The sequence below is a fragment of the Monopterus albus genome, unplaced genomic scaffold, assembly GCF_001952655.1.
Source record: "Monopterus albus unplaced genomic scaffold, M_albus_1.0 scaffold34.1, whole genome shotgun sequence".
NCBI classification, from domain to species: Eukaryota; Metazoa; Chordata; class Actinopteri; order Synbranchiformes; family Synbranchidae; genus Monopterus; species Monopterus albus.
The window spans coordinates 3,595,685-3,610,588 of record NW_018127914.1 but is presented as its reverse complement, the minus strand read 5'-3'; the positions used below and the strand labels follow the sequence as shown (position 1 = coordinate 3,610,588).

At 40.6% G+C, this 14,904-nt stretch overlaps 1 protein-coding gene across 4 annotated transcripts in view; it reads right to left on the bottom strand.

The window, feature by feature from the left end:
* med30 (mediator complex subunit 30) overlaps positions 1-12,346 on the bottom strand; it is a 29,395-nt gene extending 17,049 nt beyond the window's left edge. Inside the window, exons 1-4 of one of the 4 annotated variants that reach the window (XM_020597278.1) lie at positions 12,240-12,346; positions 11,005-11,281; positions 9,266-9,424; positions 4,860-4,967 (exon numbers count right to left, since the gene is read on the bottom strand). In XM_020597278.1, the coding sequence (XP_020452934.1) occupies positions 4,860-4,967; positions 9,266-9,424; positions 11,005-11,190 (453 nt within the window). In that variant the 5' untranslated portion in view covers positions 11,191-11,281; positions 12,240-12,346. Of the gene's footprint in view, positions 1-4,859; positions 4,968-9,265; positions 9,425-11,004; positions 11,282-11,708; positions 11,819-11,933; positions 12,009-12,239 lie in introns of those variants that run through there. The other 3 variants (XM_020597280.1, XM_020597277.1, XM_020597279.1) reach the window with 3 other exon arrangements.
* Between the last annotated feature and the right edge of the window lie 2,558 nt (positions 12,347-14,904).

Sequence of the window (14,904 nt, the reverse complement as noted above, 5' to 3'; positions counted from 1 at the left end):
CTTCCGTCGGGCCACTCTGCCATAAAGCCCCGACTGGTGGGGGGCTGCAGTGATGGTTGACTTTCTACAACTTTCTCCCATCTCCCGACTGCATCTCTGGAGGTCAGCCACAGTCATCTTTGGGTTCTTCTGTACCTCTCTCACCAAGGCTCTTCTCCCCCGATAGCTCAGTTTGGCCGGACGGCCAGCTCTAGGAAGGGCTGTGGTCGTCCCAAACGTCTTCCATTTAAGGATTATGGAGGCCCCTGTGCTCTTAGGAACCTTAAGTGCAGCAGAATTTTTTTGTAACCTTGGCCAGATCTGTGCTTTGCCACAATTCTGTCTCTGAGCTCTTCAGGCAGTTCCTTTGACCTCATGATTCTCATTTGCTCTGACGTGCACTGTGAGCTGTAGGGTCTTATATAGACAGGTGGGTGGCTTTCCTAATCACGGTCAATCAGTATAATCAAACACAGCTGGACTCAAATGAAGGTGTAGAACCATCTCTGGGATGATCAGAAGAAATGGACAGCACCTAAGTTAAATATATGAGTGTCACAGCAAAGGGTCTGAATACTTATGACCATGTGATATTTCAGTTTTTCTTTTTTAATAAATCTGCAAAAATGTCAAACATTCTGTGTTTTTCTGTCAATATGGGGTGCTGTGTGTACATTGAGGAAAAAAATGAACTTAAATGATTTTAGCATATGGCTGCAATATAACAAAGAGTGAAAAATTTAAGAGGGTCTGAATACTTTCCGTACCCACTGTATACAGCTCTCTAATAACACAAAATTATACTCACTTTCAAGTCGTCATTTATACACTGTCAGTGAAATGGGGAAAATGTAATATTGTTTATGTTTGTGCAAGAATACTAAAAACAAATCTCAGTAGTTCAGTTCAGTGTCGCATTCAAAACACTGGAATAAGCACTTGGTTATTTATCTTTAACAATATCAGCAGGCTTTTATCGTGCTCTTAATGGGTGTGGAGGCTTTGTGTGAAAAGGAGATGCTGTTTGTTTTGGACTGGGCTGAGTGTAGCTGAGCACAGGGTTCACTGCAATGTTTCACTGTAGTGTTAACATTTAAAAGCAGCCAGGGGAGCTGTGCTGAGCTCTTAAAAATAACCAATTCTCATCTCTACCACTGACACTCCTGACCTTGGACCATTATCACTGCAGCACATTCAGACGTCCTGGCATGCACAATCTGTACAAAGCCAGTGCAATGCACATACACAGAGAAGGGCTTCAGCCAACATATTCAGACACAGAAAGCGTGTGAAAGCACCATCTTGTCTCTCAGAAGAAACAACAAAAGCTGTTTCTCTCACCCTCACTCAACACACATATATACAAACAAAACAAATCCATGACAGACAAGGCAAACTAAAAAGGCCCCCTAAATAATGCATGATGCGTTTTAGATGAACATTTGCCAAGCTCCACTGTCCACAACTACTGTACCGTGTGCCTGTTGACTTCACCTACATCTACGTTTTATCAACCCAAGGCTGATATTTGCACACAGTGCTTTAATGTCATCTTGATGCTCCTAATTCATGCTGAGAGATTAAACTTAATCCCTGAAGCCAAAAATAACCCATGATGGTAAATGCTGAAACATCAAGGGGTGGGGTTTGTTGTTGTTTGACAACCTTGTCATGTCCCAGCAGTCAGTTCCGTTAGGAAATGCGGGGCTGTATAATGTATATATAATATGCATGTGTGTGTCATTTATACTGTCTTTGTCTTAATACTGGAGTGTCCCGTCTTGCTATGCCTCATTTCTAGTAACAGACATATCTGAAGAGAGCTCCTGTAACAGTGAAAGTAAAATGAGTGTGCTCATCTCTTCCCAGCTATAAAAATATTTAAGGACAAACACATTTAAAGCTATAATCCTGAAAAATGTGCTACCAATACAAACATTTCCTGCCAATGATGTTTCACATTAAAAGCATTCAAAATTAGGTATTACTGTTATTGTGAAGCAGTCACAGGAAATGCAATGTATCTGTTTGCAATGTTAACACCAACATAAGCTGTTCGTCAAAAATGTATCGATAAAACAAGACAAAATCATTTGACATTTTATTAACAGCATATTTGCTTTTACCACAGTAACCACAGGTGTTGCCAAATCAACCAGAAGTGAAAACGTTATAATTTTAAAAATTAAACATTTCACTAACATTCCTGTAACTTCTTTTAGTGTCACATAAGACATTGATTTTCTATTCTTAGTTATGCTTAATCAATGTCTGTGCAACCATCTTCCTATGCATTTCCATGCTCATGCTTTACCTTGTTTCCCTGTAGCATTAAAATAAGCCATGGCTCAGACTTAAATCTTCCTTTAACAAACTTTCAGACTTTGACTGACAACATGGTGTGTCAGGCTGAAGAAATGCTCTCTGCTCTGCACTTCTGAGTGTCACTTCTATCACAGCTGAGTAAAAAATATAAACATAACTGACAGTGAATACATTTGAAAAAGCTCTTAGGTGTGTTTGATGTCCAGCACTTGGAACCACTCTATAAATGAACACCTCACTCACAAGACACAGAAAAAAACCCATCATCTTTTTTTTCTGTCCTGCTGACGTTAGCTTTTTGTAGCCACTGGTCAGTTCATAAGTCTTTAATATTTTAAATACATTTATATGATAATCACTTTTATTGGCCAAGTATGTTACACACACAAAGGAATTTGTCTCCGGTACAGAACCAAGGAAGCCATCTGCGACGCCACCTCACACACACACACACAGACACACACACTCATACCGATGGCAGCACTGTCCCTGTAAGGCGCTACTCTGGCCATCAGGAGCAACGTGGGGTTCAGTGTCTTGCCCATGCACACTTCAACATGTGGACTGGGGAGAACAGGAAATGAACTGCCAACCTTCCAGTTAGGGGATGATAGCTATGCCTCCTGAGCCACAGCCGCCCCGTAGCCCCATACATACTACAGAATAGCTGATTAGCTTACACAAAGCCATTCCTTGTTACCTTTTTTACATTCTGCTCATTGGCAAAAACCAGAAATGCTGAATCCTCTTACTGTAGCTACTGTAAGACACAGTTAACTACCCAGAGATCATGATCATATAGTACATAAGGGCTGGAACCCAGTTGAACTGGGAGCTTCACCTTCAGGCTTCAAACTCAGCTCCATTTTCAACACAAATATCCAGAACAACAACCTATCAATGGTGGCATCCACCCAATCTGGATGTCATCTTATCTACAACGAGATATTTGAATTCCTTTACTTGAGGCAGCACCCTGATGGGGGTAATCCACAGTTTTCAGGTGCAGTCCCACAATCTCAGGTTTTGAGATGCTGATCCTAATGACGTCACGCCCTGCCTAAGACCGTCCCAATGTCTGCTGGTCATGGCTCAATGAACTCGACAAAACTACAGTGGGTACGGAAAGTATTCAGACCCCCTTAAATTTTTCACTCTTTGTTATATTGCAGCCATATGCTAAAATCATTTAAGTTCATTTTTTTCCTCATTAATGTACACACAGCACCCCATATTGACAGAAAAACACAGAATTTGACATTATTGCAGATTTATTAAAAAAGAAAAACTGAAATATCACATGTTCATAAGTATTCAGACCCTTTGCTGTGACACTCATATATTTAACTTAGCTGCTGTCCATTTTTTCTGATCATCCCTGAGATGGTTCTACACCTTCATTTGAGTCCAGCTGTGTTTGATTATACTGATTGGACGTGATTAGGAAAGCCACACACCTGTCTATATAAGACCCTACAGCTCACAGTGCATGTCAGAGCAAATGAGAATCATGAGGTCATTCTCAGAAAATAGCAAGGATGTAACCCTAAGGATATCAAAACACCCCAATAACACACATGCTGTAGGAGCAAACCCTCCAGTCACCTTCTGAGAAAATGGGAACCACTTCTGCAATCAGCTAGTCCACAGCTGATGTTCCCAAATTCCACATGATACCAAAGAGGTGTGTCAACAAAGAGAGGCCCAAAAAAAATCAGAGCTTTATGCATCTAGGAGCAACTTTCATCCACTCCTACTGTTATGCAACTGTGAAACCTTTTTACTACCTTAATGATGAGATGAACTAATCCAAAGTTTTCTCTCTCAACTCTGAGTACGAGACCTCAACTAGAGGACTCGTGATGCTGAGTACTGATTATCCAACCTCCACTCATGTCACAGGGTTCACGCATTTGTCAAACTGCTCCTTAGGTTTCAAATACAGACTACTGCTCTCCTTTGCTAGCGCAGAACAAACAACACAGAATATTATAGATCTTGAAAGGAGAAACTACAAGTACATGAATCTAGTGCCTACACAACTTTATGAAATGTAATCGTGGTTAAGAGCATTGCCCAGCAACTCCATGCTTGCCTTTAAACCCACAAACTCTATCAGCAGACAATAAAGTTTATCAAGTGTAGCTTCTTTAATTCAGTTTTGTATAAACCTCCTTTTACAACCTGGATATTTGCTCTCCAAATAATAGAAAGTTGGCTATTAAAGCTTCAGGTTAATGATGGTGAATACAATTACTAATCTATAATGACTTTCATGCCTAATTATTATTTCTTATCTTAATGATAATACTGGACCCAGCATTTTCCTTAAAGCTCAGGTAGATGTGATTTAAAATGCCTGGAGGATTATGGATCTTAGCAGTGAAGTGAAACTTTGCTGATCTGAAATAACATCATGTAAAGCTGTGATAACATTTCATATCAGTTTCATTTTTTTATTCCATACATAACCCATTTCCATTTCAGTGCCGCTGGCTGGGAATCAAACCTGTAATCCAAACAGAGCTGTGCTATTGAGATACAGAACACAATACCTTGTTGACCTCCAGGATTTCTCTCCTCTCCTCGGTGGCAGGGCGGCTTTGGCTGGCTAAGCGATCGTCGTGTTTGGAACCGTCATCCTCCACAAAGGGTATCAATTGCTGGAAGTGAGGCCAACAAAAATCTGACTTTATTATTTTAACATAAGCAAGACAACTTTAAGCGAATTGCCTTCAAAATGCTGACATGTTCACACAATCATAAGAGACAAAATGTACTTTTGTGGCTGTCCACTGTTTTAAGGAGGTCTTTGCATTTTGGGATTAAACTCATTCACTGAAGCACATTCTCTCCTCATTCAGTTTATGGTCTAAAAATAACAAAAGCACTGTACTGTATATTCACATTTTCCAGTAGCAGACCTATATGCCTGCTAAGTGCAGTTTTAGGTCAGAATTACATGAGTAGGAGTAATTTTGACCTTTTTGTCCCAAGATATCTCTGTCCTGTCTCATAATCTTGTTCCAAGGTGGTGATGAAAATGGGGATTCTGTGTAAGCTCTCGAACACAGGATGAGTCTTTCTTTCAACGCAAAGAGCGAGTGGGAGATTAATTCATTTTTAAACGCTGTGTGTGCTTGACCTTGTCTGTTTGACACTACAGTAAAGCTGATGTTCAAGAGCCTTGAGGGGAGCCGGTGTTCCTGAGAATCAATAGGGTCACTGCCTGCTGCTTTACATCACACTGCCCCCTAGTGATCACCCCAGAGAGGAAGAGAACAGGATGCTTGCTGCAGTCACACACAAAGTAATATGTGACTGTTGTGAGTCATAGTGCTCCTCGTATAATGCATAGCCAGGAAATACACTGAGAAGGTGTCACTGATTTTATGCTTGATAATCTTTGGCCACAACTACAGCAACTGCGTGTACCCAATGTAAATATAGTCAAATGTCTGTGTAACTGTACAATGTTTCGAGGAAATGCACAGTCATTATGTCGACATAAAATCAGTTTTATTGTTTTATTCACATGGTGGACCATATCTGATGAAGTAGTGATGACATTTTGTATTTGTGGACCAGCCAAGTAAAACTAGCTTTTTGTAAAGAACCATCAGTGTGCAGTCATCTTCTCTGGTTTCATTTGTTAACATTTTTGGTCCAAGCACCTGAGCTAAGGTTTTCTTGGGGAGGTGTATGCACTACCTGCAGTACTGTTTAACACTGTGAAAAATCTACATACCAATTTTGGTGCATATTTTTTGAGACATTTGACAAAATGTTTAATGGGTTGTAATTAAAGTTGGATATTCAGCAGTAGTTTGTTATACTGAAGGCAAGTTCATATTGCCCCGCCCCCCCCAAAAAAGTTACCTAACAACTCCAGAATTTCCTTTGCCAATCAAAAACTGTCATACCAGACAAGATGACAAACACAGATTAGGCAGGAGACACTCTAAACATCCAGGAGCCAATAAAACTGCTATACTGTGGAAAAACATTCTTCGTTCCAATAACAACCTGGCACAATGCTAATCAAAATCTTACACAGTTCTTGAGTTCTGATTGACTGCAGTGTTTGACCTGAGGCCCTGTGGATATGAGACATGATTCAAGAAAGCCGTTTCATCTGGAAGCAATGTATGAATTGTATGAGTACAGCTGGATCTAGCCAATGTCAAGACCAACACAAAAGAAGTAAAAAATAAATATAGGCAGACAGGTAGACGCAGATGAATAGAAAGAAGAAAAGACTACATAGAGATGAACAACATTAAGTTAGGGAAGCAAAAAACAAAGCTGAAGAGGGAAGAGAAATGGGTGGAGGGAAAAATGTGACAAAAAGTGAAAAGAGAAAAACCAAAAAACAGAAAAGAGTGTGTTAGAAACACAGACTGACAGATGTAAAAACCTGAAAAACTATGTTCCTATCAGTGACCAGGCTGAGCCACAAACTCACAAACTCAGGACTTGTGCAGGATATTACAGCAGACAAACTCTGAGCTTGTCTCTGACTCTTGAAAACCTTAAACAGGAAAAGAGGAATGTTTTTTATTAGATAATTTCAAACCAAAGCCAATGACATATGAGATTTTAAAGGTACAGGGCTGATTTTGGCAGTCTGTGGGGGGAAATTTAATGTGCTAAGGATGGTGGGGAAAGATGGATGGAGAGTGAGTGGGTGCACGTGTAGCCATGCAGCAGATGCGAGTGTGAGTGTGTGAGTCATAACCCCTGCCTCTTCCACAGAAAGATGAATGTGGTTTCCTGCTTGACAGAGAAGAATGGCCTAATGAAGTTCTCCAATTTACTGCGCTGAGACAAGAAGAAAAAGGAAGGAAAAGACAAGCCAAAAAACAACAAAATAATAAGAAAATAGCAGGGTAAACATGTAAGGGGAGAGGAAAATTAAATGGCAAGGCTTTTCACTGCAGGAAAGAACAAGACGGCAGAACGACTTGGACAGCAGAGAAAGGGGAACAGAAGAAGAGGAGAAAGCTGGAGAGAAAATGAGGAAACAAAGCCAATGTGAACAAATAGGTTGACTGAAAGAAAGGGAAAGCAAGAAAGAGCCACTATCAAGACGCTGTGAGAGGAAAAAGGGAAAAGGAAGAAACAAAAGGAATAAGAACAAGAAAAAAGGAATCTAAAGAGTGTAGAGTGTAAAAGAGTGAGAAAAACAAGGAAGGAAATATCTGCAGCAAGGTTGCAGCGATAAACAGCTGGAAAGAAAGAGGGGGAAATGCTGACGTGTGCTTTTGGTCCAGCTGTTCATTAAACAGGTCTGTTGCTAATTAGACTGCAATGAGGTCACACTGCGCGAGTCATTGATTCCACGTCCTGTTTCGGGCAGCCAATCGTCAGCAGATGTCAGGTGGGCACCTGAATTCTCTGGGATGATAAATGAATGCATACTGGGGCCAAAATCAACAACCCTCAGCCCCAGACAAACACAGTGAGCTGAGCTATTGGCTGGTCAGCCTTGGTCTGGGTCTCAGTTTCAAGGGGGAAATGAATAAATATTTAAATGGGGTAGATAAAGGGGGGGAAGATGACTCAGTGCAGGTTAACACCATTACAGAAAAGGAAAATGTCAATGTGAACCCCTCAGAGACTTTGATTTGGGGGCGGAACTGTAGACGAGTCGTTCTGAACAACCAGTAGACAGACCATTTGAAATGCTGCTGAGTATTAATTCAATGCGGAAAATATACAGGTTGGCAGCCATCACAAATTTGTTCCAATTTAAGACTGGCCTCCTCCCACGTCCTCCTTTATCCTCAGTAGAAGTCTGCTGAGAGAGATTAGCTCTGAACCAATCTGTAAAAAATTGGGAAGGGACTGTTGCAGTCATAAATCCAATCAAACAGTGGTGGATAGCCGAGCTGCAGCCCTACATGGACCCTTATACAGCGTATGCCCAGGGAGCCACTGCATGTGTGTGTTGAAGAAATTCCTTTGTGAAATGCTCCAATGCACCGCACTTACATCTATGTTGTACAGATTTTCTGTGTGGGATAAAGTTGTGCTCATGCAAGTTTATTTTTGTGTATCTGTGCAGGCAGATAGGGCAAAAGTGTGGCTGATACAGTGGACAGTGACCGTCACCAGCAGTAAAGAGACTCTAGAGACTCACATGAAGTGAAGAATAAATCTGCTGCGAGCAGAGGGAAGACAAACCCAGAGGGAGTACTGTAGGTAGATGAGAGTCCCCCAGTGTAAAGATGTCTTTTTGTGTGCAGCTATGTCAGTGTGTGTGCATGAGCAAGGGGGTGTGGCAATACAAAAGGCCTACTTCCTGTAAACTAACAGCATCCTAATTTAGCAAGCAGTTTGTGTGAAACACTGGGAGTGACTGAAAGTGCAACCAAAAACAACATGACAAGCACATAATATACAGCATGTGTTGATGTTTCCAGCACATCAGTAGCTTAAACCACATCCAACTACAATAGTGTTTATGTTTAAAAAAACAAAAACAAAAACAAAAAAAAGAAAAGAACATCAAGCCACTGTTCTATGTTCAAGTGTCAACGTGCACAAACTTACAGCAAATTTATCCCAGCTACTCCCTGGACTGCCAGCTCTCAGCTACTGTACTGTACCAAAGCACTGTTTATATAGTAAGTCAAGAGTTTTTTTAATCTACTTTACAGACCTGTCAAAAACATCATATAGCATGCAAGATGGCTGAGATTATTACCTCTAATCAAACAGGCCCAAGCGGCTGACAAATGGAACTAGAACTGAAACAATTAGTTGACTAATCAGTCAACTACCTGAGATTAATGATCAACTACTGTTATAAATTATTAGTTCAGTAATGTTTGGTTTTAAGACATTTTAACCTCTCTTCCCCAGAAAAAAAAATGGCCAGGCGCCAAAAATATATCAACTCCTCCAATCCCATTAGTATAAAAAAAAATTCCACCTGCACACTCAGCATGTGTCTCACCTCTGGGGGTATGGAGTCCAGCCCGGCACAGTTTTCGTTGCATTTGTCGTAGACAAGGCGCAACTTGCGAAAGAGCACAGAGAGCATACGTAGGTGCTCCTGGAGTTTTCCCAGCCTGTCCTGGTGGGTGTTGGGGTGGTAAGTGACTCCATTAGGCAACTGAGAAGCACCAGAGAAGACTGGTTTAAGCAACATAAAAGACAACATTTTTTACTAATACAAAGCAACAGCCACTGATCCCTAGTATTGGCTGCAAAAGCACTACAAAGGTCCATGACAAGCCACTAACTAATGTACAATATATGCACTTTTCATTTTCAATTATAACAAAGTGAGTTGCCTTTTTGTTGCTAAGAATGAGACCAAATAGGCCATATATAAATGAGGCAATGCAGTTAACCTGTTTGTGATGGTGCAACATTATGGTCACGGTAATATAATACCACAATTTAAACTACCAAACACAATCTCAGCAGCATCAAAATGTTAATTAAGTGCCTCAGCTGCTGCTCTCCTACTGAGACAGCAACACTGGCTTTTAACTACAACTGGTGTTAGAGTAACTAGACATGATTTTATTGAGAGGATCAACAAACCTCTGCAGCAGCACTGTCTGATTATAAACATCCTACATAACGTGAAACAAGCCTGCCTTCAGGGCAAGCAAAGCAAAGCGAGACAAAAAACTGAGAGGAGAGAGACAGAGGGAGGCTGGGAGGATAAATGAAGAATTTTTATGAGTATAAATACAGTCTGTGATCTTAAAAAAAAGAAAGTCACAAAAGTGCTGTTTATGCATTCTGTGGCTGAGGTGTGTTTGACCCATCTCTGGCTGTGACTTTAACAAGATTAAAACGAGCATTTCGGAAGGCCATACTTAAAGACATACATGATAAAACCATGCTGACCTCATCTTCAGGAAACCATCAGAGCTAAACTACAGGTAAACTGAAGAGCAAACCAATACAAAGACGAATAACCTGGATAAACTGCTTCAGAAATACATTAATTTAGTATTTAATTATTTGACAGTCGTGTCATCATTTGATTGCAGTAAACTATTGCAACGTAAAAATGAAACATTTGAGATACAGTATGATCCATAAGGATAGTACACTGATAAAATACTCTATTTTTCTTCGTATTTTTACCTAAAATAGCACCGTCTTAGATCTGACAACATACACCAAGCCCCATAAACACAGGGAAATCACTGCAAAGCCAAGAGGGTAAACCCCCTTCTTAGCTCGTGTTGGATTTCATAGCCTAAACACCTGGACAGCATGGGTCATATTGCATTACTGTTAGGAAACAATGGAAAACAATGGCTCTGTTCTAGTCCAGTGTTCTAGCCTCACCGTGCACAAAGCCAGAAACTTACACCATCTAAATGTCATTCAGACAGAAATAATTCTATTATTAACACCTGTGCTTTTCCTTCTGTGACAGGTTTAAATGTTTTCTGTGAAAAAGGCCCATTTGGAGCTTGGCTACAACTGTAACTAAGACCAGACTTTTTTCCAACATCACTAACAATCTGAACTTCTTTGCACTTGTTTCTAATTTCTTTCAGAATTAATTTTAATTTGTTTTCTTATTTGCATAATAGTGCATTGAAGGCTATGGGAAATATGAAAGGCAGAAGTAGTGGCAAACAGTAAAGGACTGTAGCCATTTTCGTTCACTAGACTTTTTGTTTGGACACTGACAGACGTGGGTGGAGAGAAAGCCAGAGAGACCTGCATGTTCCTGAGGAGCTGGAAAATCTCCATGGTCCTGAGGACAATGTCTTGGACCGTCTCCTGGCCAATGCGACACAGCGAGGCCGTGTTGACATCACGTGCTGCCTGAGCTTGCTGCTGTTGTTGCTGCTGCTGCAGTGGTGGTTGCCCACCAAAAGGTGACACTAGAGGAGGAGTTGTCATGGAGACAGCAGATGAAGATGATGATGGAGGAGGAGGTGGTGGTGGTCTAGGGCTAAGTGAAGTTCTTTCACAGCAGCACACAATTACATGCCTTAATGAAGGGGTTAACAGGGGTAAGAGAGAAAAAGTAAAAACAAGCCAAAGAACAATTAATGTCTTAAATGCTGCACTTCAAATCTGCAACTACTGATTAACTAACGGCTTTTTCTTCATCATTATCCACCTTTATTCAAGGAAGACCAGTTGAGAGCAAGCTCTCATTTTCAATAGTGCCCTGACATACAATTTACACCATCAAAAAAGTAATAAATATATACACATGAATCAAATTAAGGTGTTAAAAGCCCAAAATCACAACTCGCATTCAAACCAATGAAACATACACAGAAAATGACATTAAAATATAATGTCCAGATCATCCGTTACGCAAATATTTAAACTGTAAGGTACTATATAAAAGCAGTTTAATGAAATAAAGGAATAAAAGTAGCCAGCCAGGTTTGGCATTGGCGCCTTACACAACAATAAGTCAAGTCACATCAACATAAGTATACTTATAAGTGCACCGGCATAACATTCAGCCTGTATCATGAGTCAGCCACAGCAGTGTGGTTGATGAAGTAGAATACATTTTATTTAACTAGAACGCGCAGTGAGCCTCAGTTACACAGCTGTCACAAATTAACAACAAGAACTCTAGCTAAAAACATTCGACACTAATAAAGTCAATGTGCTAATGTTACTGCTTTTAATTCCAGCTGTAAACCGGGGTTTCGGAAGTAGTTTAACGTGTGGTTACACCCGCAGAAGTCTGTTAGATGCTATCCCGGACTTTAAATGCCACACCTAAGTGCAATTATCAAGTAATGGGCTACTTAGTTAGCTAACGTAAAGGTGAAGGAGTGGCTGTCAGCAGAGCTAAGTGGACAGTCACACCACAACGACACTTCAAGCTTTGTCTCGATTCATTTTTGGTGTCGGTGCTGCACCACGTGAAACTTAATACCGCAATAACTGTTCATATTTATTTAACAACACAGCAATTTTACCTGTGTGGTGATAATTTATCTGTTTTTCTGACAAGTTAAAATCCCCTCCTCTGCTCCTAGCATCTCAGCTGCTGCAATTGTCGCGAGAATTAATCTAGACACCGCGACTAGATGCTGTATTTAATAAAGTAAAAGCGCCACTTCAAATTGATTTAAGGACCACATTACGGTAAAGCAAGGCGCACTAAAAGTGCTCAGGCTGCTTGAGGTAACAGCGCCATATGCTGGTCTTCTGGTCTAACACACATCTTCAGCCCCCACAAGCAAGTCAGTCCTGATTGATTGATTCTCATGTGTCTGTCAATGCTGTTTTTTTCTGTAAGGGTAATTCCAATTCATCCCATAAGTGGGCATGTTGTCTACTCTGTGTTAAATTAAATCCATCAGTGGAATCATCCATCCATTTCTTACAATGTACAGTTGTGCTTGGATTATTTTGTGAGCCTTCAGATTTGAAATTCATTTGAAATACAAGAGGTGTCAGAAATATACAGATGGCTATAAGGCTGCTTCTTCAGTGTGTGCCCTCCCATGCGGCAGAATTACTGCTCTGACTTACAGAGACTGGAAATAAAAGCTTTATTGGAAAAGGAAAGGTTTTGCCTTCAGGCTTGAGAGGGACTGAAAAAGTAGATTAGGATGCCTATTACTTAATTTACATTATTCATTCAAACGTGAGGTGACAGGCTGGATTTCATTTTTCTTTTATCTGCAACATATTTTGTGTAATAATAACCTGAAGTCATTTTTCACTTTTTCTCTTTCTCTAAAATATCACCCTACACTGATATGAAAAACACAGTGTCAAGTTTACTTGACTACCCACAACCTCTTAATTGCATTGTGCTGGTTAGCTTGCCACGATGAATGAGTGTTACACTTACAATCCCCATCTGCTGTTCCGCCAGACCAACTGAGGCATGCCATTTGGAAATGAGTTTCTCCATAATCATTCAGCCCGTCTTCTTGGTGTGTTTAATTGGGACGAGTAGTGCTGGTGAGCTGGTAGAGGCATGTATTGAGATGAATACACTTTCCTTGTTCTGATGCTGAATTATACGTTCAACATCCTAAGAAATATTCTTTGAAATAACTACATCCATTCACATTTCACTGGAAAAGGTTGGAAAATGCAAATCAGGTTTGTGGCTATGTGCATCTTTATTTTGTTTGCTCATGGTATATGTGTGTTTATCATGAAGGCATGACTGAGAAGGCAATTGTTTGCAGTCCCTTACCTGTAAGTACCCATTTATCATCACTGATCAAATGAATAAAAAGATCACAATGTATTGATCGCATCAAGGCAAGCTGATGGAAAAAGCATTGATTGGCTTTTCCATGTAAATATAATCAAATCTCGGTGAGATGAAACATTCTTGTAAATATCCAAGACCCTTATTAATCACAAGGAAACGCCATCAGAAATCTTATCATCTTCACTTTGCACAACTTTTCTGTGGTTATACAGTCACAAATCCTACCAGAGAGCAGAAGATTCAATTTAAGTACTGAACAAATAGCCAATGCAGTATTTTATTCCCTCTGTGTCTCAAGCAACTAAATATATGTTGTGTGCTGATGCATGCAAATACACTGCTCAAAAGAATTAAGGGAATGCTTAAATCATCATATTGCATCTCAATGAACAAATTATTCAAATTGAAAACCTTTACTAATGTACATTGTATAATTTGTTCAGAACAAAATGGCATAAGAGCAGTCAATGGAAACCAAAATCATCAACCCATGGTGGGCTGTATTCAAAATCACTCTGAAAATCAAAGTGAAAAAATTTGAAATCACAGGCTCATCCAAGTTGCATGAATTTCATCATGACAACTCCTCCCACACCTGGATCAGGGAACCAGTGAGCTCCTGGACAGTCTGTGATGGTACTCGGTGATGTTGGATGCATTGATACATAACGTCCCATAGGTACCCAATTGGATTTAGGTCTGAGGAACATGCGGCCCAGTCAGTGGCATCAATGCCTTCATCATCCAGGAGCTGCCTACATACTCTGGCCTCTTTCATGCCTGTCATATGTGCTCAGTGTGAACCTTCTCTCATCTGTGAAGAGAATGGGGCACCAGGACGTTGGGCCTCCATGCCACCTTCATAGAGTCGGTTTCTGACTGTTCGGTCAAAAACATGCGCGCCAGCATCCTGCTGGAGGTCATTTTGTAGGGCTCTCGCAGTGCTCCTTCTGTTCTTCCTTGAAGGAAGCAGATGCTCATCTTGCTGCTGGGTGGTTGCCCTTCTCTGCCCTATCCAACTCTCCTGGTGTAATGGCCAGTCTCCTGATATCTCCTCCATGTTCTTGAGGCTGTGCTTGGAGACACAGCAAACCTTCTTGCAACCGCACATATGGATGGGCCATCTTGGAATAATTGGACTACCTGTGCAGCCTGATTGGGCTGCAGGTACTGCCTCGTGCTACCAGTGGTGACAAGGACACTAACAAAACACAAAACCTGAAAAGAATTGCTCAGGAAGGATAACAGGCACCAACATAGCCATGTAGTAAACAAATTCATTCTTTTTGCGGAGTAACAGAGCTGTGTTGGCAGTAAGGGGTTCAACAGGTAGTGTGCTTTGTCACAAAGGATTTTATGACACTGTAAATCAAACTTGTAAAGCAAGACTCCTAAGAGCATTTGAA